Below are 25,542 nucleotides of genomic sequence, written 5' to 3' on the forward strand. Positions count from 1 at the left end.
ATCGTTTTGAGGCAACTGTGGAGCGAAGAAAGTATTCCAATTCGACGAGGTTACCTCGAAAATTATTAATTTCCTCATGACGGAAGTCTTTGGGTAGACAAGTTGTGTGTGGAGTTGTTCTCGCCACTTAATGAACTGCACTCTCTCAGCGTTTACGAATCTCCTTGCGAGGTAATTTACTCTACAGAGTTTCTTTTTCTGGTATTTTTCCTCCTAAATTACAGAAAGGTATTTCTGACATTTCTGAGACAGCTATTTTGCGTTTCTTTAGAGACCCTTATTACACTAACAAATGAGCTTATAAACCTCCTCGGCTTAAAGCAACGGTCGCCATGTTGCTTTTAACATGATCGTATTGTAAGCAAATCAAGGGATGTTTAGAGGATAACAGCGAGAAATATTATACGACCAGTTTCTTATATTTTCTGGTCATTTTTTCCACTAATATTTCATGCTTGCTGTGTTTTAGGAGTCTTTATAAAACATGACATGAGTTTAATTAACCCCTTTGGCATAGAAGGTGGGGTAAAGTGTGGATGACACCACCCCTCTTCCCCAAGAGGTGTAAAATGTAATATGTATGGGTTATTGACTAAGTGTGAGGTCAAGATGGCTGGATATTGGCCAAGTTCCATAAACTTACAAAAAAAAGAATGAGGTCAATAACAAGCCATCTCGAGCGAACAAGCTTGGTCAATAAAGGATTTATTATATGGCTTTCACAACAGTTTTCTTGCAGGACACGGCAGGTAGTCCTGAGCGAGCAAGATAGCTCCATCTTGCCCACTTGGGTAGCCAATCACAGTGCAGGATTTGATTCATCTTGCCCGCTCATGGAGCTAGCCATATAATAGCCTGCAAACAGGCTCCTGGTGAGCCCGAACGAAGTGAGGGAGCCTGTAGACATTCTATTGATGCTGCTGTTCTATGATACCAGCTCCTGGTATCATGATATGATTGGTTAAATGGCTGATTGTTGACATCTTTGAGATGAATATTTGACAGATCTTTGTATAATTATGCAACTCCAATGGTTCATTACAATAGTGCATTTGCCGTTCTCTTTTAAGTTTTGGTCTCTCGAGCTCTCATTATTTCACAAGTGATTCTGAAGGGTACTTTATGCTCTGTTACGAGGAGGAATTTTAAGTAGAAGCTAGTGGAGTGGAGCCGTTTGGCGGTGCTGTAGCAATGTTTTTTAGAGGTCAAAGGCATGGTTTCCGGACTTTCTGCTGTTATCTGTTTGTCACTTCACAGAGTTTGACACCTCTGTCATGTGTTTATAATTTTGTTAGGCTCATTTCAGTATTGCAAAATATGTTTTAAGCTCTCTAAGTTAAGTTTGAAATATTCCGTGGACATGTTGCTTACTCGCATTCTATATTATGACGCCCGGCCCGGCTATTTGATTAGCTCGATTACTGAAAATGTAGCTTCTTGACAGGTCTAATTACCTCATTGACTGATTTGTTACAGGCTTATCACCAAGGGCGGATAGGCACATCAAAAACAAAGTCTACAGGCTCCCCTGTCCCTGCCCCAATCACTTTGCTCTCTGAATTCTCCTGTTTCGCACTCGCCGAAATTTTTTCCGTCCTCGCCAGGAGCCTGTTCGCAGGCTAACCATATAATAAATAGATTTAGCCAAGGCTAACAGCAAAGCATTGGGCCGGGTTATTCAAAGCCCGATTAAGCTAACCCAGGTTCAGTGAGAATTTTGATTTGAGTTTTGTAACTTTGCAGTGAGATTTTCTGTTTTTATTGTTTGGCCTTCTGTTTTGAGTTTGAATTATCTCAAAATACACAAAACATAAGCAGTGAAAAACATTTGTATACAAGAAAAAGTTATACTGTGGTTAACTTTTAATCCTAGGTTAGCGTTAACCGCCTTCCGAACAACCTGGCCATGATCGTTAAATCTGTTACATTACAATTGTTCTGTAAATATTGTGTTTGTCGGTCACTTGCATCTCTTGTTTGGGTTATAGCATCATTAAATTCATGTGTGCCACAAATTTCAGGGCGGTCCATCTAGGGTAGTCCATTCAAGTAGTCCATGGACTAGGGGTCAACAAAATGTACCATTACATGGTCAGTATAAATATGGACTGCAGACTCTGGACTGGGGACTACAGACTTAGGTATAAAATGTGGACTAAGCATTACGGACTGGTTATAAAACACAGACTCATGGATCGGGTATAAAATGTGGACTGTGGACTAAATGTGGCCTCCCAACTACAATCTGTGTTTTTTACTGACTGGTTGTAACTAATATTACATAATACATGTATAAATGAAAACAAACCCTCTCATGCGTATGTGCCTTGTGATCAATTCATTTGTTTTTGCCCCTGCTAAAGGGACGCCAATTTCATGTCTACCTAACAGCTCAGGCACAAAATGCTGTTCCTAGAATTTTTGCTTTTTTAACATACAAACCTACCAAAACTCAAATGCACTCTTTAATCTATGACTACTACTAGTTTTCATTGCAGCAGAAATGCCCGGTCAGAGTGTCCGACCAGGATAAGCTTTTACCTGTCAAAACCTCAAATTTACCCGGCAATTATCTGATGACTGACTGTTATTTGTAGGCTTGACAGTGATATGTTTTTGATAAGCATTAATTTTGTTTTAATAATTGGTACATTACTTTCAAAAATTTTGGACATTTAATTTTGGAACACCTTGCTAGAACTTAGCTTAGTTAAATTTTTGCCTACAAAAGTTGAGTCAGACTGGAAAATTTATGGAATTAATCTGCATTACATGTATGTTCTCATAAAAGAAACAAAAATTTTTGTTTCAGGTGATAAAAAGAACAACCAAATTTTTAAAATTCAAGTTCTTGCTTCATCATGTATGTGATGGCACTGTCCAAGAAGAAAGTATGTACTTTATACTGTACTGTAAATATTTTGGATGCTTGAAATTTCAGGCACTTACAAATTTCAGATGGTTATATTTTTGGACATTTTTTTGTCTGAAATTAATGTCGTCCGAAATTTTTTGCAAGTAATGTATATGCAAACTATTTTAATTTTATGTTGTCATAATAAGGAGATTAATGAGCAGAGAAGAGACTTCATTTCATTGAGATGTCCCCCAGTTCAGAGGATTTTAAGGTTCTCATTTCAAGCTTATTTATTCCTGGGTCAATGCTATTCCTTGGTATTATTCAGAATTTCTTTCCTCTGGCTTCAGAGTTAATGTCTGGTTCAGAGTCATTTATCCCAACAACGAACATCACTGCCTGCAGTCTCAAGACTAACATTCTGCTGCAAAAACATTGATTGATTGCTTAAAGTGCTTATGAAGTAAAAAATAATTGCTGCTTATTTGAAAGCCTTTTCAAAGTAAAGAGGAATGGCGCTTTCCTTTTTGGAATATCTTTTTTCGTTTTAGAGATATTCACGGTTTTGTATTACGCAAATGATAAAAGTGATGACGTCATGGGTGGTTCCACTAAAACAGCACAACACTCAATCAAGAATAACTGTAGAAATATTAAAATATTGTTCTTCAAACTTGGCACCAGCAATGTACATCACAAAAGAAACAGAATGACACCACTACGTTGTTGCCATGGCAACACTCTTGGCTCCAGTCTCTTTCTGTGAAAAACCAAATAACTCAATTTGCAACCTTTTAAAGTGGGACAGGGGGTCTTGCTCGGAGCACACATGGTTCCCATATTGTCTTAACTCTCAGCATTAGATTGGTGGGAGTGGATGATCCTTGTTTAAGATAAAATCTGGGAATTTTAGTCTTAATTAAAACAGAACCAGTGGCATAACTGTTGTCATGGCAACGACACATGACAGGTGTCATTATGTTTCTTTTGTGATGTACATTTCTGGTGCCAAGTTTGAAGAACACTGCTTTAATATTTCTAGAGTTATTTTCGATTGAGTGTTGTGCTGTTTTAGTGGAACCACCTATGACGTCATCACTTTCCTCATTTGCTTAATACAAAAATGTAGATATCTCTGAAACGAAAAAAGATATTCTGAAAAGGAAAACGCCATTCTTCTTTACTTTGAAAAGCCTTTCAAATTAGCAGCAATTATTTTTTACTTCATAGGCACTTTAAGGAATTAGTTTGTATTGGTGGGGTAGAAATGTTTGGGTAATCCTTTAGGAGGTTGTGAAATTCTTAAGACTCTGAAACAAAACTTTAAGAGAAAAGAATTATTTGCACATTGTTCTTATACAAGTTTAGCAAAAGTCATGTACAAAATACTTACTAGTTACGTATTGGATTTGCAGGCAAGTTGTTAGAGACATAGATCACAGGATCAAGGACCGGGGACCCGGGACCAGGGACACAGGATAGAGGACACAGGACAGAGGACCCAGGACAGAGGACCCAGGACAGAAGACCCAGGACAGAGGACCCAGGACTCAGAACAGCAGAACAGAGGATCAAGGAGCAAGGATAGGACTGAGGACTGACAACTGGAGATCAAGGATAGTGGATGAAAGCAAGCCTTGAATGATGAACTTTTATAAGTTGAATTATAGATATATTAAGGTATATGAGATATTACTGGCAGCAGAGATGGCACAGTGCACCTTGCCCTGAGGGTTTTTCTCCGGGTACTCCGGTTTCCCTCACTCCTGAAAAACCAAAATTTCTAAATTCCAATTTAACAAAATTGGTGACACATTGCGGCGGGCCAACTGAGATGAAAATTCTTTGATTACTCAAGGTAAACATTAATTTTGTAATACCAATCTGTTACTCTCTGTTTATTTCCTAGTTACATGTGCACATGTGGTTTTGCAGTCTCCTTTGCAGCTGTTATTTTAGTTAATGAGCAAATTGGGAAGAAGCTATTTATTTTCTGTCTTTTTCATAGATCTCTTTTTTAATCATAGGTAAATGGAAATTCTTGAGTCAATCAATCAATCAATCAATTAATCAATCAAAAAATCACTTAATAACTCTATTAATAGTTAAGATAAAAAGCCCAGGATATGCAGCTGACTAAAACAGCAATTACCAACCTTTAAATTTATCTAGGTGCAATTTGATGATCTTTAACATTGTATTCCAATACCACTTTGATGCACATGTAACTAGTATCTATGTAAACAGAGTATTGAACTGACCAGTGTGTTGTGTGGGTGTCGTTCATTTGCAAATAAGTGGCTTGCTTGTTACATTTTCCATACAATTCATTATATCAGAGCGGGGAATTATGTCAATAGCAATCATCACTAAAAATTAACTGAAACTCAATTATGGTTAAATCTGTTTCTGTGAAATAAAAGTTTTGTAATTCTTGATGTATTTTCATGTGTACAGACATAAAACAAAAAAAGAGCCGACATTTTGTTCAAATTACCTTAAAAAGTAAAATTTTGCAATTATTATTGTCAAATTCAGAAACGGACAAAGAAATTTCAAAAACCCATGCAGAAAATAAACCAAAATATATTTCAGTTACAAATAATTTATGAAATGCTCTTTATCCAAGAAAAGAAGCCTAAACTGAACACTCAATCTGACTCAATCAAAGCAAAACTATTTAGTTCTTAATTATTATTCTCTACATTCCTTATTGCAGTGTTTTTAATTAGATGCAACAAGACTTGCACATACATTCTTAGTATATGAAGAAGTCACAAGAATCTGACTTTTAGTTTTATGAATTTGAAAATGATGAATGAGTCATCAAAAGGTCATTCAAAATTATTACCGCCAATTTTTATTCTTAATTGTTTGTCCAAAGCCTCCGTTACTAGAAAATACAGTCAAAACTTATTTACCATTTTTATTTACAGACATTTTGAGTGCTCATTAAAAATTCTCATTTTTAAATTCTAGGATGCTCTTAAATGCAAAGCTAAAAATTTTCCTAGTGAGTTCTAAAGACAATTTATTTCAGTTCCTAAAAAGAAATTGAAGTCACACTTTTTTGATATATGCAGGCATATGCAGACAGCAGGATATAATTATTACAGTAGATTTGATTTTACAGAAGCCACTTATTTGCTCACGAAAACCTAGTTTCTCCTTCTCACAAGATTCCTATTGAGCAGCTTTATAGTGAAATCTGTTCACTTCCATTGGTTTTCCTTGCAAATCTTAAATTGAGTTTGGAGTTGAAAAACATTATTTTTTGCCAACATCAACATAAGAAACCTTTTAACATATGTATGTTGTACTTAAAATACCATTTCCAGAATGCTAAGCTATTTGTTTTTCTTGAGAACAATTTTTCCTGTATTTACCTTCAAAAATTAAATACACTTTTGTAATCCAAATAAACCTGTTTTGGGAAAGTAGCTGCTCAATAGGATACTTGTATTCAAGAAATTATTTTACTTGTGTTTTTTTTTGTAGTTTCAGCATGCATCATGCTCAAATCATTAGCTAATTCAGTTCTCACTGATCACAGTTATTTTCCTTGGGTGAGCAACATTTTCATTTTTGTCACTGAGTTTTTTTTTTTTTTGTTCAGATCAATCAGCATGATGGTGCTTGAAACTACTTATTGTTATTTTATCACGTTTGAACAAAGGAAGCTTCCTAAAACTACCCTTTTGTAGTAATGCAAGTAAATTCAATTGGCTGATTAAGAAATTGTTAATTGAATGCAATACCAATCTGCTGCTTTTCACAAATTTATTCAATTTATTAAGTGTTTTACTAAATTGTTATTTATTACTCGATCAGTATTACACAAAATTCTGAGCTACGCTTTTCCAAAATAATGCTTTTAAAGTATATTCAATTGTAGGATTAAGAAATTATGAAATTAATGCAATACCAATCTGCAGGATTTCACAAATTTATATAACTAACATGCATTTATTGTCATTCAAAATTGTTATTTCTTACTTGATCAGTTCTTTTTAAAAAAGATTTTGTTTTTGTAAAATAATTTCTTTGCCTCCTTTGTTTAAAGGTGCCACAGCAAGCTCATTAGCACAGAAGTAAACAATTACTAATTAACTCTGCTAAGAAAACACTACACATTTTGGTGTCATAAGGTCTTCACATTAGCATTGACACTAACGTGTTAATGATAGGCCAAACGTGGGAATAGTCAGAAGAACAGGGGTGTAGAACAGACCCTTCAGATCTAGTGGGCGTTCCTAGTCCGTCAATATTGGCATCACAGTACATGTATAATAGAGAGAAAATTAACTCTTATGGTTATTTTCGTTAGGGTTTCAATGCAGTAGTTTTCAGTAGTTCAAAACCACTTAGTGAATCTGGCTTTTTAATACTACTTTCCTCCAAAAAGTTTTAACCAGAGCAGATTGAGTATTTCTAAGTATTGTTACTACTTAAGTATCAATTCAATAGCAGAACTAGTTAGTTAGGGTATAATGTTTTTTTTTGACTCAAGTGAATAGTTTTTTTTACTGTGCTAATGAGCTTGGTAGTTTTTTTCTTTGTGGATTTGATATTTTCCACCGAATTTAGTATATTTTAGATTATTTTCAGAGATGGCCCATACACCCGCACACAACACAAATGGTCAGATTTAAATCTAGCCGATCGATGTCCCTGCAAGGTTGTGGAAACTCTTGCTCTGAGGACGGTGTTCCTGACGTTCCTCTGCAATATTCCAACTGAGAAATCCTGGTGAGTTTATCTGTTCCGCTCATTTTTGATGGAGGCACTTGGACACTTTGATGGTGTGGTCGTTTGCTCTCAAGTGGAGAAGGCATCATGGGGGAAGGTGAGGGTTTGCTTTTCATGTCTTTTTGGCTTTACTTGACTTTACGTCAGAAAACCACACCTTTATTCCAATTGGCTTGAAAAATGTTTGTTCTCAATCAGTGTTTCTAGAATTTTTCTATTGTTGAGGACGTAAAACAGTAGTGCTTTAGTGCAGGTTATGGGTAGTACATTTCCAGGATGTTGGGGTTAGTTTTGAACAATGAAGGTCACTGATCTGGCTTGACTGGAATTTCACAAGCGACACTAGACTGAGCTGATTCTCGTTTAGGGCTTTTTTTTAATTAAAAATAATAATTTTCTTTTCGTTAAATTCTGAAGATAAAAACAAATTAGGTATCAAATAAAAATAAATCAGTCACAATTATCTTAAGAACAGAATTTATTAACACTATCAGTCCACAGAAAAATTAAGAACATTAACTGTTTAAAATATAAATTAAAATTATCTAGAATTACAACTTTGGCTTTCTTTCCTGATTAACTCCAGGAATTAGGTAACCTAAAAGATCTCAAAAGCAGTCTCCTGCGCTGGCGTTACTTGAGTTGTCACGCAACACTTCTTCCTGGAGTGTTGCGTAATGATACAAATAACGCCTGTGAAGGAGGCTTCTTTTTGGGAAATTTTAATCTTAGCAACTAAACATATAGTTACATTATCTATGATCAAAGTTTAAAGCGTAGGCGAATTGTCCATTTTCACTTCCAAAACGTTTAAATAACCTCGTAAAGGTTTTTTTTGGAACCAAACATATCCATAGTTCGATATGAAGTTTCGTATGTCTAGGATCTTGCCTTCTTTAACTTACTTAATCTTGAAGTTGGTATTTAATTTTTTTTTTTTCACTAACTTTGGCTCATTTCTCATTTTAATTTCCAAAACCTGAGATTTACCGCGGAAACTTTATTTTTTGACTAAGTACATAACTGTAAGCTAATTATCAATATTGCATTCCAAAACTATAAATTCAACTTCTAAAACCAAGCATTTATTTCGTTCTGTTTTTTAAATTTCATAGGCCATTTGTTCAGCTTTACCTCTTAAACAAACTAAACCTAGGAAACGTTTCTTTTTTTCTAATACTTGCTCAACTTCGTTGTTTTCCTCGGGGATGCAGCGGCAGTTGATCGTAACGCGGCGAAGCAAACCGAGCGGTGAAACCTTTCGTCGGGTCGATTTTGCCGCTCGGTTTACGTCGACTCTTCCGAATAACTGCCCTAAGTTTCCGAGGATCCTTCGTTGTTTGTTATTCAAAGCCAAGATTAATAATAACAAAAGCACAAATAAATTTCAAAATTCCACCGGGTTTGCCTTTTTTTAAGACAATTTTAATTGTGAATATTTAATAAGATTTACTGTGAATATTTAAACTACGATTCTTTCGAAGGAAATTTAGATTTTTTTGTACAAATTAGAGTCGATCGATTTTAAATAACTGAAATTAAATATCAAAACATAGTTAAAGCAATTCTAGTTGATGTGAGCGGACGAAAATCGCCCGTTTGCTTTCGCATTAGTATTTATTTACTCTTAAACCTGAAAACAAATTACTAATCTTTCATCGCTTAACTTTGATCTTGTTTAAACATAAGCGAAAATTCCTAAACTTGTATCAGTTTGGACTTAGAGTTTCAAGCGACTTGTGTTCTTCTGGTGAAGTTTGTGGGAGGTCAGTCGGCAGGAGGTTTGGTCGGCAAGTCAGATCGACGATTTTTTGCGTTGGATTCTTTTCTTGGCATACATGGAAATAACTAAACATGACTTGTACTTTAGCGCTCCTATTTTCCTTGTCCCTGCAAAGGAAATTTCTAGATACAGTGTTTGGAACACGCATCTTAAATTTTACTATTTTGGCATTAATCTTTTCGCGCATTACTTACGGCTCTGAAAGCTAATAAAAATTCCAATTCAAATGGTGTGGTATTATGACGTAGTTGAGTGAAACCGAGGAGGCATGGGAAGCAAACTCTCACCTCCCTCATTATGCCAACTCCACTTGAGAGCAAACGGCCATATCATTAAAGTGGTCAAGTGTCGTCATCAAAGATGGCGGAGCAAATAAACAAGCCAGGATTTTAAAGTTGGAATATTAATGAGAAACTGAAGAAACACTTTAACTCAGAGAAGAGTGAAAACGACCCGACAAGCAGGGACAAGATCGGCTAGATTTAAAAAAAAAATTTTTTTTTTAACACAATAAAAACGCCAATAGAGACGAAGATACAGTTTTGTGTGTTGTCGTTTGTACCAGCAGTCCATCATAACTAACCAGGTAAACACTTGTGTCCATGACTAAGTCCTGATATACAGTGTGATCTGTCACGCAACTTGTCCCGCAATCTTCTCGAAAACGGCGTGAGAAGTTAATGAAACATCGAGCCGTGTAACACAACGCGCAACGGACAAAACGTTTGCAAAACAAGTCGCTTCAACGGTTACAGAAAGTAGAACTAAGTTCCAACTTTCTCCAGCCGCTGTAGCAACTGTTTCGCATAAATTGTCTCTTACACGGTATGATAAACAACCCAATGTCTCATACAACGCACTTGTCACGTCGCCATCGAAAACATTAAGAGATTAGTTGCGTAAGAGATTACACTGAATAAGAGGACCACAAACCAAGTTCTGCTTTTAAGAAAACCACTACTTAAAAAATGCCTGCCATAAAACTCTTCTATCGCGTTTTCGCCGTATTTGCGAGTTGCAGACTATACTTAGTTGCTCAAGAAGTCGACTTAAAAATAAGTTGGCCCTTCCCTATTCACACTTTGCGTAATTGTCAAAGAACGTTTTTACATACGCGTGACGCAAGTCTTTGCATTTCACGGTATAATTTGGTTACAGAAATCTATAAAATTCACGGGCGTAAAAATGCGTAACATCGTAAACTCCAATTAGGCTGTCCTAATTTATTAGAGGCACGAGCGATTGACAATCCCCTCGAATTTGCGAGATATGAACCTGAACCTGTCACTAACTGTAGCTCTGAAAATCTGCGATAAAATTTCAGCATGTAAAAGAAAATGCTAATTTTAAAAAAACGCGCGGAACGCGACAACGACTTTTTTGCCCGATGTTGACGTCAAAAGCGTTGGTCCCGAAAAAAAATTTATCCGGAAAAGCCATTTTCCAACCTGAGCAACTCAGTACATTTTCTGCCTCACAAATACAGCAATGAAATGAGGTATTAAACACAAAGACGCGCTATAAACAGGATTACAAAGAAAACGACTGGATAATTTAAGGCAACTTCAAATTGTGATAGTAAATTTCCAAATAATTTTAAGAATTTTGCAATATTTCAAGACAATTAATTTTGTAAAATATGAATTAAAGATTAAAATAGTATCCAAGTTTGGAGACGGCTACATCCTCAAGGAAATTAAATGCACGTTTTAACTTTCTTTGAAATTGTAAATTTTCAAATAATTTTAAGAAGCGTCAAGTATTTCGAGAAAATCTTTTAACATGAATTACAAATTAAATTGTATCCAAGTTTAGAGACGGCTAAATCCTCAAGAAAATTAAGTGCCTTTTTAAATTGTTCCTCCGTAAGAGTAAATTTATGACAAAGAATTTTGCAACATTTCAAGAGAATCTGTAAATATGACTTCGAGATTATATTCACTATCGAAATGTAGAGACAGCTATATCCTAAAACTGTGCGTCTTTGTGGTTCTGAGAGCTTTATAACATACATTGCATTTCATCAGTGATTTCCTTGTACCCTCATATCACTAACTTTACAATGGCCCATATTGTTTTGTCAAGAGACTTCACTTAAAACACAACCCAGATGGGGAGTAATTAATTTCATGGATTTTCCGCGAGTTCTGGACCATAAAACAACCAAGACTCCATAGCATAATTTCAAAGGGATTAATACATAGAACAGTTCATTGACATTTATTTTGTACTTATCACTTCAGCAAAAGTTCAAACAAAGTTATGAGAGAAGAAAAGAAATAAAATATCCGAATCACACAGCGAAATCCCAATTTTGATTTCTAAATTCATCAATAATACATTGTAGTAAATCTGCATACTCAAAGTAATGAGAGTTTGGCAGAAATGCAAATTAAATCTTTTTGAAAACTCGCAAGTCGTTTTTGAACTCCATAAAAAACCAACGATAAAACCACTGAATAGCAAAGTGGAATCACCATTTTCATTTTCTACTGATCAATAATTCGGTTTGATAAAGCCTTATTGTGAAAGTAATATTGGAATTCAGTAGAAATCGAAACTAAATCTCTTTGATTGAGGTGATACACAATTGACATTTTGGAACTTGAAAACACTCGTCTCCCTGCCCTGCAGAACTTTTGAATACCAAAGTGCAGTTACTATTATTTTTTTTTACTTCATCAACAATTCATTTTAACACATGCACATTGCACTTAACTGGTGATTAAAAGATTGAAAAAAGCAAAATATTTCAAATTTTGTCATTGCCAGTCATCATACTTTCCAAGTATTTTGCAGATTTGGGCAACTTGCAAAATGTATTGTTTTCAAACTCATGCTGAAGGGATAAGTGTTAATAAATAAACTGAATGGTGAAGTCATATTTCTACCAATGGGCCACTGTACAGTAACTACAAATACCACAGACATGCATAGCCAAACAGAGGTCAACTGAAAATTAACAGACATCGCAAACAATGACATGCATTCTAAATAAATTTGTTGAAAGTGGATAACACTTCAGAAAAGAATGTGAATAATAATGTGAATAAACATAAACAAAGAATTCTTCAAAAAAATTACAGACAAGCCATAGAATTTGTAAAACAGCTTTTCAGAGAGTAATAATATTAGTTACTCAATAATTTTACTCTAGTTGTCAACTGTTACAACCACTGTTAAAATCAATCAGTCCTTAAAATGTTTTGATAAGGAGTCTTCAATTTAGCACTTACTCAATTATCAATTTGCCAAATTATGTTCACTTATCTTCTCCTTCCCGCCAATTTCAAGTCGAACGGAATGACGTCACATAAACACGGCCTGGCTGCCAAGTACAGTTTCAAAATGGTGGACTCTGAAGTCCCTTCTTTCGAGACAAATTTCTTCACGATAGCAGGCACTTCAAAGGCTGAAACTTTGGTGAAAGGAAAAACCTGAATGTTTACTTGCTACAGGCGAATACAAAAAAGTAAGCTGTTTGGAGAGACCTTTTTTAAATTGAAAAAATCCCTCGACTTCTGATGCTGAGATTCATTTTTCACTAGCTGGAAAGGAAAATTTTGGAAAAAAAAATCTTTACAGTTGGACTGCAGAAATATTTTAAAATATACACGCACATGTAGAAGAATGAATGAAATGATAAGTCATCTACATTCAGAGGCGTTCTCACTCTCCTGAAAAATTACTGTATTTCCTCAGTTGGCCCCTTCCCTCTGTAAAGAGTCCAACCTGCCCATTTATTTTTACTTGTTGTTCAGTACCCCTATCAGGGATAAAAGCAGAATTATACCCTCCAGCCCCACCTAGCCCCCTGCCCCCCTAAAAATATTCTCACCATCTCTGTGTCAAAGATTTCTCGACCCATCCATGGAATTCCTTCTTGACAACCTGCCTTACAGTATACTGATCTGCAACCCTTCAACTATAAGAAATTGAAGTTTTGTAGTTTTTTTTTCTGAAGGCAAGAAAGCATACAATGTACATACCCCCAGGTGTACTTTGTTACATGTACCTATGAACTGGCAAGATTGCCACGTTGTAGTATGCTTCTTCCCTCTCCCTTATTACACCTATGCCAATCTATTTTTGATTTTTATGATCTAAATGGCATGGTGTTGTCTAGAATGTGAAACCAATCAGGAGTACATGTACGCGTATTTCTCACATCATCACAGAACAATCTCTTCCACTGATCCTCGGGCCCATCTGTATAAGGACAACAACCCAACCCCTGCTGCGGTACAATTTTTCAACAACGACGAAAAATTGCAGTTTGCTTGAAGTTTCTGGAAGGGGAGAAGGAAGGGGGAGGGGGTGTTAAATGGTGAATTTTACTCAGAATTTCTCTTCAACTCCTTCTATCCAGTATCCCTTATAAGTAGCCCCAATCTCTTTCTTTTTCCAGTTTTGATCCATATGGTGGGTGATCATATTACAGTGTAGCAGTGAAACAGCAGCTCAGCACTCTTTCAGCCATTAATTTCCAACCCCTTCCACTTGAGGTCAAAAAGGACAGAATTTCCCGGTGGTGTCAACGATAAATTTATACAGATCATCTGATTGTTTTGTATAATCCCAGAACTTTGAATTGGTTGATTATATCAAGTCTCCATTCTAATAAGGAAGTCTTTTCAAATCTCCTTTTCAACCTACAAATTGCATTTTTGATATTTGATATTACTATTAAGCCTGCTTCCCCTTCTCACATACATGTACAGTATGGGCAAAAATCAGGAAGTCTGACAAGGGTTTCAAAGAGGAAATACAGTAAAAACATAAGATATAACCAAACGAAATGTTATCCACTTTAACACTACATATAATTTACTTACTGAGCCAATGAAAGCATTTTAAATTATTTACATGTCTGTGGTATTTCAAAATTAAAAGCATAACTTGGTTTATATCAAGGAATGCAATGATCAACTCAAAACTAATCCTTAACCTGGGGAACCCCGTGAAATAATAGTGAATCACGACAAGGTTGGAGAGTGAGGGGGGGGGGGTGGGAATTGAGGAATACATTACAGTATGTCCCATTCTGAGGTGCCCAAGGGAACAACTGTCAAGTTGCCAACCACAAAGAAAAAGAGTGGAAAAGTATCATTAAGTAGTTTGTCTAGTGTAAAAGCACTGATCCTTTGAGAACCTGTCAAGCCATTACAAAAAGGTAGTAATCAGTGACTGATCAGTTATGGTCTGATTCAACTGGTTTACTTTTGGTGAAGTTTGTGTTGAGGCTAGTTGAAGAACATCATGTGAGTTCTGTTGAGGTCAAGAAATACTGTAGTGACTTCTGTAGGGGTGAGTAGTTGTTGGTATAAGTTGAGTAGTGTCGGTTCTTAGTTTGGTGGTCACTTGTTGAAAGTGTGTTTTACTATAGGTTTTAATTTGAATGGAGTTAGTTCAGTAGTTTGGTCTAGTTTTTTTTTTCAAAGGTACAGTTCCAAAGGGAACCTTCCCATTTCCTCCATTTATTCCCTGAACTTTCCCTGATTTTGAAAAACGAAAATTTCCCTGACTATTTTGGATCCTATAATAATAGTGCATTAATTAAAAAAGGAAAAAAAGGTGGTGCATTTTAATTCTTTTTCTGCTGTAGAATTTGATGACTTGGTTACCCTGTAGGGATGTCCTTGGGGGATTCCCCTGAAGGAACCAGGCTAAGTTTTGATTTGATCATTGCGTAAGAACACAAGTGTTAACCTGGTCCTGGACTGCAAAAAAAAAAAAAAAAAAAAAAAATCATCATTCTAGAATAAGCTAGTGGATAGTATCCTCCTCCTGTCTTGTCCTCGGGTATTTTGTCTTCAGCTGTTCAAATCAAGAAATAAAAAATTTTAGATAACTGTACAAATGTTTATGGTGTAGTGGCATAACACCAGGGGCCCGTTTCTTGAAATCCCTAGAATCTTTTCGGGCCCGAAAAGCCATTTTTAGTTAATCAGTATTTAAAGACAGAGAGGTGTGAATAAAACAGCTTGGTAGTCAAAAGGTTTGAGATTTTGCTACAGCTTTTCGGGTGCGAAAACATTTTCAGGACCTTCGAGAAGCGGGCCCCAGGTGAAATGGTCCCCAGATTAAGAAGCCTTCCCAAAGTCCTTGAGTTATGATCTTGAACACAGCACTTTACTCAAACAGTAACTTACTTCACCAAGGATTATAAATGGATACCAGCAACCTACAGTGGAACCCCCTTAATCAGTCACCAAATGGGCCATGAAAATTTGGCCATATTAATGGATTGACTGTATTAATGGGTTAGGGTCAAATTTCATGATATTAATATCACAATTAAACTTCTGAAACACTGTTCTTTTATAACCATCTGGAATGCAGATAGAATTTTTAAAAAATTGAAACTTCAATCAGTTCATGCAATATTTAGATTGGAAAGATGAACATAACCCTCACCTGGACGATCACACTATAAAAACTACTGATAATCCTACGTTTAAACCATTTAATACTATATAACTGGCTGATTGGCTGTTTAAAACAGGGTAAGATTGTAAAGGAATATACAGGTTGGGATTTCAAAGTGTGGCAGTTGGCTGAATTAAAGGGCTGGCCGCATTTACAGACGGTTTTCTATGAGAAAAACGTATGCCGATTGGGCATTTTGCTAGGACAAAAAAAAGTGTCATAATAACCACATGACCATAAGGTGGGGTGCCACTGTACTAGACTACCATAACAAAATGGCGATAACCACAGGATTAAGACTAATTTGAGTTCCGTGTGAGATTTATTAAGCATGTACATTATAGATGTAGCCACTATAACCTATGAAAGTAGCATTTAAATTTCATGGCTGTTAACAAATGCAGAAAGTAGTGACATCCCATAAGTAAAGCCCTGGCCAAATGGACCCACAAGAAGAGGCAAACTCAAAACTTGGGTCTACTTGCGACTTTGTTTGGCCAGGCCCTGGCTGCACTTGCACTGACCTGCGATGGCTTGCGCTCACTATGCTCAAGATCAAATTTGCATACAAGTCAATGCAATTTTTCACAGTTGGGCTACCCACTGTAGTCAGCTACATGTATCACATGAGATCACTGATGGAAAATAAATATACAGCACTTGATAATTAATAAATACAATATGACAGATTATTAATTGTTTAAAGTAAGGTGCCAGCATTTTAATCCTTTATCTCTTTGGTTACATTTATTTCTCTGTAAAGTTCTGGCATCAACTGATCTGTGAAATGTGTTGCAATTTACCCTCCCACAAGTGAAAATTTTTCAGTGTTAATAAATGAAATGAATGCATTTTGTTGTTATCAAGGGTTACATTAACATTTACAGCAGGAGGGCAACTGGTTTTCACAGGCAGGCAAATTTCTTTTAACTGAACTTCTTCAGAAGAAAACCTTTTCTGTATATGGTCAGACCAGGCTGGCAAAATCATCCTCACAGCTGGTCAATTTGCCTGCTGCCCGGCACTTAATGAAACCCCTGATTTATTATTAAGGGGCAGTGTCATAGTCTGTGAATATGTGAAATCTTGAATATTGTTACAGAATTCTGTGTTCAATACACCATTTGAAAGCTCAGTGAATGCAGATTCTTAAGATAATGAAGATACATGCAATGGGTGCAGATTCCAGAAAATATCCATGCCCTTCCATCTTCATCTAAACCCCCTTCTTGGCTTTGGAAATTCAACAATGCTTAGGAATTTAGTAATCATTCAACTGCCCCCTTCCCTACAGAAGTTTTTACCTTTTCTTTACAACTGATTTGAAAGGCCCTCTCTAACTTCCAGACACCTAATATTATACCCAAATTCACCATTTGACTCTCCCTCTCCTTTTCTAACCTGAAACTCAGCTACATGACCCATAGCCTGCAGAACTGGCAGATTAGCAGGGCAGAGAGCTAAACGCGATACAAGTGCACGGAGTGCAACCACGAGCGCAAAGCGCAAGGCAAAAAAAAATCCGCCTGTAGTCACACCATTGTTTATGCTCTACTGCCCCCTTGAAATGAATGGCATGAAAGAATGAAAATCTATTGGCACAAAAACAAGTCTCAAGTAAACAATTTACACATGTATACATGATGCAAAAACAGTCAACAGATGTGAACATCTACATTTAGCTAAATTTAAATCATGTGGTACCAGAATGAACAAAGGAGGTATAAACCTAAACATCAAGCCCAGGAGATGAAAAGCTTGAACAGATTCAGGATGCAAGAAACATAACTTTGACAACACAGAATGGATCTCTAAGATTCTAGAAGTAACACTACAGCAGTCACTACAGCAGTCTCTTACAACCGGGCCCGGCATCACAATATAGAATGCAAGTAATCAACATGATCACTGACTTGTCCCTCCAGAGAGAACAATTAAACAGAGATACAACATACATTTCTGCAACAGAAATGGAGCAAGACAAACCGCACATTATAACTCGACACATGGCAAGTTACAGAGGTGTCAAACTCTACAAAGCGATAGATAACAGCTGAAACCAAGCAGAGCTCTGACCTCTAACAGTCCAGGGGCTCTACTCAACTTTTAAGAAAGTCCTTTTGATAAAAAACTACCCTTCAGAAACAAATGAGGAGCAAAATAAAAGGTAGAGAGGCTGGAATTTATAAGAGAATGCAAAAGAGAATGCTTGGGGGCACGTTTCGCTTTCTGCCCTGCTAATCCTCCTGTACTGCAGACTACACGACCTGTTAAAGTACATGTACTTTGTCAAATATCTTTGCATAAGGGGAATTCCTGAGAAACACTAACTATTTAGACAATCTGAGATAGTGCAGAGTGCAACTGATAGCTCTGGTAAGCTTGTCCCACAAGTATTCACCCCGATTCTGTTCACTACCAGTTTGTATTTTAAACAGACAGAAACCTTGATAAGACATAAATCTCAGCAGCGATTGTTTCATGCTTGTATTTTCATCAAGGTCCAAAATTAACTTACATTTACTGTTAACAACTTTGGATGCATACATAAGTACACAATAAAGTTGACAACCATTTGGCAGGAAATGGGACTAAGGTTGTTGGGTGCTCCCTGGCAAATCTAAGGGTGGCAGCAACACACCCTGTAAATAGGTAAACGATAATAAGGGTGGTAGCAACACACCCTGCAGGTGATGGATGAGCCAACAAGTGTGGCACATGCCACACCTGGAAATAAGGGATGAGCCAACGAGTGTGGCGTATGCCACACCCGGATAGATATAAGCCTGAGGTGGGGTCAGGGTCCCACCCGGCCCGCTAAGTGCAAAGCTAAGTGGAAGGTGTGCACCTAAATTAATTCCCAAATACTACCTAAAAAAAAATAACTAATACTATTATGTTAAATGAGTACAACGTCCTTCCTGAGGGTTCCAGATGGACTGTGTTCCTGCAGCAGCATTGGCTAACAGGCCTGGTACTTTCTGCAGAATAGACGAGGGAGTCCGGATGTAAAGAGCAAAGCAATTGCTGGACCATCTACCAAGAGTCTGATTGAGCCATGGAGGTAAGCCAGCCTTGGCTGCTGTTGTAGCTGCCCCGATTCGAAAGCTGTGGGAGGCATAGAGTTCTGTTGGAATGTGTAGGCGTTTGAGAAGAAGACAAAGTGGTGAGGTGACTTGGGTTCTGGTGAGGTAGAGGCCAGACTGGAATGTGTAGACGGGGCCATCCAAATTGAAGGGATGATGAGCCATGTATTTTCTAATCGCACGAACTGCGCAGATGGATTGGCCTGATGGGGCAATCAGGAGGGAGCAACCTTGGCGATAAGGGTCTGTTTTGGAGGACTTCAGGTGTAGACTTAAGGAGCCATCAGAGTTAAAGGATATGCCGCTCAGGTGTGACAGTGCATTGAAGTGAGAGGTGGATGGTGAAGTAAACTCACTTGAACGTAGGAAACCAAAGAAGGCTAATGTGAAGGCAGACCATAACATGAATTTGTCACGCGGAAGGATGTCAGGTGCTTGTGCCAGCTCAGCCTTGAGTTTCCAAAGGAGGGACATGGTGATGGGAAGGCGGCATCTGGAGGAAAGGCCCACACTGCGTTTGATGCCCCGCAGAAGTAGATAGAGTAATGGGGCGTCCTGGAATGGGTCAGGGAGGTTTTCTCAATGTGAAAGAAACGAATGCTGGCCATGTACAACTTGACAGTTCTGTAAGAAACTTGGCCAGCCGAGTAGGCAGCAAAATAACGCAGTGTAGGTTCTGTAGCTGGAAAACTCTGCCATTGCCAAGAGGTGCAAAAAGTGATGTACCTCCGCACGCCAGCCGAGTAAGTGCGATGAGTGGAGTCAGCAATGGCTTGAAACTGGAGGAACAATAGACAACGTTCCAGAGGGTCCTGGCTGATGAAGGGATAGGTGTTGGCGTTAGGCCTGCTGCTGGGGCAAGCTGATGGAACCGCACCATCTGCAAACTGGATAAAGAGTCCGCAGTTAAGTTATCAGAACCAGCAATATGCGAGACTAGGATTGTGAAATGGTGAGTAGCACCACTGAAAAAGGTGCATGATGTGCATGAAGTGCATGATGTCGGGGTCTAGGGAAGTGCCAGAAGCCCAGATATCAACCACTGCCTGATTGTCGCAGTGAAAGAGGATTTTCTTTCCCGACCACGAATGACTCCACAAGAGGCAGGCGAGAGCAATAGGATAGAGCTCCTTCCATTGGATAGAACGATCTTGAAGAGGAGATGGCCAAGTGTCAGCAATCCAATGACCAGAATAGTAAATACCATATCCAAGGGTCCCAGACGCATCTGTAAACAGGGCCAAGTCTGGGAATCTTGACCAGTATGGATCAGGAATAATCGTTCGTCCATTCCAAGCGGGAAGGAATCTTTGCCACCCTGGAGGCGATATCATGGCGAGCATCGAGACTCATGGTAATGTGATGGTGGGGGAGCCTAGCAGTTGTACTTAGGTCAATAAGAGGACGCACGAATATGCACCCAGCATGGATGACGCAACAAGCAAAGTTAAGTTTGCCCATGGGGGACAGCAACTCGTGCTTAAGGCACTTTTTACGAGACGACCAAGACCGAAGTTCAGCAAGAAGCTCCTTAAGTTTATCATCTGGTAAGGCAGTTTCCATATGAGTGACATCAATCAAGATGCCAAGGGAAATCAGTGATGTGGTCAGTCCTTCCAGCTTCTCAGGAGCCAGAGGAATCCCGAGGTGTGAGGCCATGTGGATTATAGTATTGACATTGTCAGCACAGGTCTTGGAGTTTGATGGCCCCACAGTGAAGTTATCATCTAGATAGTGCATGAGATCTGTAATCATGTAATTGTTTTTAAGAATCCATTCGAAAGCATAGGCGAGACGGTTAAAAAGGTATGGAGAGGAGTGGAAGCCAAAGGGTAAATGAAGGTCGATGGAGTATTGGCCTTCCCAATGAATACCAACAAGTTCCCAGTCAGCCGGGTGAACTGGACAGAGGCGAAAGGCGTGTTTGATATCAAGTTTAGCCATCAGAGCATTTTGGCTATGCCGGGAAACAAGAGCAAGAGCTTGATCAAAGGTGGCATAGTGTAATGTGTAGGTGTCCTTAGATGAGTAGTCATTCACAGAGGAGCCATGAGGGGAGAGAGATCCATGATGATGCGCCATGTTCCATCTTTCTTTGGTACTACCCCTAGTGGGGAGCATTGTAGATCTTGAATCGGACCGGCAGTGTGACCACAAGATACTTCTTTAGCCAGTGCATCAGAGACTGCTTGAGGATGGAGTGTAGCCGACTTAAGGTTAGGAGTGACTCTGGGGGCATGAGGACCGGTGTAACCCAGGCAGCATCCCCACTGAAGGTCATGGAGGAGATCTGAAGCAAACTTCTGGTTAGGATGGTTCTGTAGAGAGGTTAGGGATAACAATGGGGGCAGTAGGGGGGACTGAGCAAAGGTGGTGTGGAAGATGAATTAAGACTGGTTTAGGACACTGGAAGCCTGGGTGATTTCCACCGCATTCGGGCTTATTACAGATGTGTTGGAACTGGCAATTAGGTCTCCGGCAGAGGCAACGGTTGAAGTTGCGGCAGATTGACCATCTTGCATTTGGCTGAGGCTGAAAGGCTTGCGAAGGCGGGTTGACAGTGCTTGCGCTTGATTTAAGGGCCCATTAACCGATTTATGCGCGCACCCGCGCACGTTGCTAAGGAGGTGAAATTTCACTTCCGGTTACTTACGTCAGCCTGAGCACAGAAAATAAAAACAACTCAATAACTTCCAAATTCGCTAACATTTTAGATGTTTTTCTCTGTGTTTCACAAAATGCAAAGTAAAAAAAGTACAAGCAGAGACAAAATAAGAAGAAGACAGGCAAACAAGAGCAATAGAAGGTCAAAACTTACTGTGTGGCTTTGTTTGATCTTACCGAAGTGCGCTGATTGTATAAATTGCGCACGCGCTGATAGGGTAACTTCCAATATATATCGGGCGCACTTGCGGTTTCTTTAAATGCTAAAGGAAATGCGGTTTTTCATTAAATCCAGCCTTTTTCGACGGATTTCGATCAAAGCCAACGTTGGAAAGATAGCTATGCATTCCTTTTTCAAAATCATGCTTTTTTCAAAAAATTACGCATTTTTTAATATTTTGAAATTCTCTCAAAATCTGACCTTTTAGAAATAAAACAAAATCTATGCATAGCGTAATGAGGATTTAAATTAAAATATCAAATCAATGAAAAATCCCGATAAAGTAATTTGCCTGGGAGCCTTTGCGGTTTTTCAGTATTAGTCACATGACCATGGGCGTGGCCTGATGACATCATTAGTAGTGTTACTAATCATGAAAAAGTTAAAACACATGAAATAACTCTGAAGTAACTAAAAATGATGAGGTTATATGAGAATAAATTTTCCTCAGCAACGGCTCAAAAAGATCGGTTAATGGGCCCTTAACGGGGTCAGGCATGGTCGAGGTAGAGGAGGCATTTGCAAAGGGTCCTCCTGCTGAGGGATGAAAGGGCTGGGTTGTTTTAGAATGTGAAGAACAGGCAACAGTGCGATGGCCATAGGAGTGGCATGTGATGCAAACAGGAAGAGACAGAAACCTTGATAAGACATAAATCTTAGCAGTGATTGTTTCATGCTTGTATTTTCATCAAGGTCCAAAATTAACTTACATTTACCGTTTGTTGCGACAGCCTTTAAATTTTACTCTGGTGGTCTATGTTGATTTTCATTCATTTAAATCCAATTCATAAGTTGAAGCAGCAAACGTGACAATTTCACTTTTCACCCCAACTTTGTAACTTGAAACTTTTGTTTTCCTTGCGAAGGTATGTATGAAACCCTTGTTTTCTCCAAAAAATAGGGAAGATGTGCTTATGGTTTTCACTACTGGGGGATAAATGGAAGAAAGTAATAAATATCTGATGAAGAAATGAAATAGATTTCAATGATTTTGTTTTACTCAAAACGCAAATTGCCTTTTCATTGATAAACAAGAACTAATTTAATTATCAAACAGTCACGGAATACCACTTTCTTATTCTGTTGCCACCTTTTACTGTTGACAATAAAACCATTCAGAATTAATACACCATGATATCAATTAAACTAAGAAGCGGTTCAACGAGAAGTATTGAAGGTAAACAATGCTTATTGGCCAAGATAAGCCCTATATCAGTGAACGAGTTTTCTCTACAGAGACTGACTAAATTAATTTGCACTTTCATCAAGTGCCACGGAGTCTGCAGCAATATTTGAGCACTTTCCTGGATTTACAATTTGACGTGTTTTAATGCAACTAACTCGGGAGATTATTGGTCCTTATTTCTTATAGAGACAACTGCTTCAGGGGCTGCAATGATTTTACTTAATAAAGCTATCTATCTATCTAATTAAAGAAAGAAATGAATAGGCCGCTAAAGAGAAACAATCCCATTTCCCTTCATAATTTGACCCTGACATATACATTACTGTAGTTTGAAAACAGCAGATGATATTTGTTGATCCGAACTAGGCAGGGCTGTCATAAAGTTTTGATCCACCTGTAGCCTTGCTCTTCACACCCGTAGCACACGTTACTTTATGGGTGAATTGTATCAAAAACAGGCCAGTTCACCCGTAACATCAAGGGTCCATCAAACATACTCAGCCATAACAGGTGTTATGGGTTATGGCCCTTATTGACAGCCCTGCTAGGGGTAATTCCAAAAGACACACAAGTCACAGTACCTTTTTTTGCACAAAAATGGGAGAAGTGGCACTACCTAAGAAACAACTGCCATCCTCGGTCATATCACACGACACATAACAAGCTGCATGGCTCTGGGGATGGAAATGAAGTGTAATTTACCCCTAACAATTCAAGAATGCATGCGTCTTACATGTTGGGTTCTACCGCAAGGGAAAGCACTCAACATTTTTGTGTGATCTCGTACGAAATGTATCTTCCACGTAATGTATTTGTCAACATGAACGATAACTAAGCTGCACATGTGTTTAGAGCAAATTAGTTCTGTTCTAAAGAGAATGGTACCACAAGGAGAGCAAGAGGTTTTCTGAAACAAATATATACAGTTATGTAGCTTTGTGAAGTTATCACAGAAGTACCATAGGTGCAACATGTTTTACCAAGTGCTCACAAGTACCTGCCCCATCCAACCCAACCCCCCCTTCCCGCAAGGCTAATTAATTAATTGAAATTAATTAATTAGACAAACATCAAAGTTTACACCTTTTTGCCATAGCGCCATAATGCCATAGTGCCTTATTGCAATAGTGCTTTAGCGACGTCCACCCCCAAATCATCCCAATAGTGCACTCTGCACTAAAAAGCAAGCCCAACCAACCAGCTCCAAACTTATTTACCAATTCTGACAGGGGTTATATGTCGGCAGTGAGAGACTGATCCAAGTTTTCACTCACAATGCTTTCAAGACTGACAGCTGGACACAAAGCTTATGAAGGCTTACTCTTCTTTCACATATTCAACAAACACCTTTTCCTGATTGCAGTTGCCTCTTGTTCACACAGTGCAGCTAGTTTCCACTTGTTCCACTACTCATCACCATTTTGAATTTGTCAAACAAACTTGAGAAATGCAGCCTAAACTTTTTAAGTTGTAAACCAAACTTACCACGTGCACAATTCATTACACTGTCCCCTTAAGTTTCATGGAAATCTTTCAAATCTACATATCCTTTAACATTGTTCAAATAGGAGGGATTTACTTAGAAACAAGTCAAATAGTTTTAGCTTGTTGTGATTTTAATTTAATACCTGTATCATTGTTTTAATGTTTCGGCCTTGCTGGCTTCACACGGTTTTTGGTACCCACGTATTTCTATATATTTTGGGACCCACGTACATGTTTCAGTTTTTTTTTCCACGTATTACAGTATTTTTATGGTGGGCTTCTCTAAAAGGGGGTGGCTAGACACCCAATCCACCCCCCTAGATCCACCGCTGTTTAAGGGTCAGTACTTAAATAGGGTATCAAATTTTTGGTCAGGGCATTAATAGGGTAGGAAAAATCATGACAAAAAAAATCGATTTTGCTCTTACGGTGACGCCCTATAGTTTCATGATTGCATGCACGCATAGGACAAAAGCTCAAGTAATCTGCACACACTCAAAGGAAAATGCTAATGTTTTTCAATTTTTATCACATCAATATGAGTACAAAAAGCAAAACTGACAGTGAATTTTCTCGTGTTTCCTTCGGTGAATTTGGCTCAGTTGTAACCACATACAATTCCTAAAAAATACCCTATTTTTGTTAAAATCTGTCAGAGCTAAACTAATATGTTTAGAAGAATGACAAATTACAGGATATTGGAAAAACTGTTTAAACAACCTTGACTTTTTACCAATTCAAAATGTCAGGCAATATCATTTCCATGATGTGGCAAAGTATGAAAAAATTTCACCAAAGGAAAGTATAAATATTAAGGAGTTTAGGCCAAAATGAGGAATATATCTGCCTGTCATTAGATGAGATGTTGCCATGGTAGTGGCCTTAATCCAAAAATTGACAACCAAAAAATAAACCTTATTTTAACAGTACCCATACTGGTAAATCTCTACAGGGAAGACTTTAATAGAAACTAACTAAGTTTCCTCTTCTAACTCGCGCTTTATAGGGAGGGTGTTCATAAATATTCTAGGGAGCCACCTTAAATAGGATACGGGTTTTCGGAAGTGCCCCCACCCAATTTTT

At 38.0% G+C, this 25,542-nt stretch overlaps 1 protein-coding gene across 4 annotated transcripts in view; it reads right to left on the bottom strand.

Annotated features, from left to right (window-relative positions):
• Positions 1 to 11,703: 11,703 nt before the first annotated feature.
• The window catches only part of LOC145478599 (uncharacterized), a 15,035-nt gene continuing 1,196 nt past the window's right edge, over positions 11,704 to 25,542 (bottom strand). For 2 of the 4 annotated variants that reach the window (XM_081456680.1, XM_081456681.1), the window contains exon 3: positions 15,215 to 19,784. In XM_081456680.1, the coding sequence (XP_081312806.1) occupies positions 18,713 to 19,378 (666 nt within the window). In that variant the 5' untranslated portion in view covers positions 19,379 to 19,784 and the 3' untranslated portion in view covers positions 15,215 to 18,712. The other 2 variants (XM_081456682.1, XM_081456683.1) reach the window with 2 other exon arrangements.

Source organism: Orbicella franksi, chromosome 2, assembly GCF_964199315.1.
Source record: "Orbicella franksi chromosome 2, jaOrbFran1.1, whole genome shotgun sequence".
Taxonomy (NCBI): domain Eukaryota; kingdom Metazoa; phylum Cnidaria; class Anthozoa; order Scleractinia; family Merulinidae; genus Orbicella; species Orbicella franksi.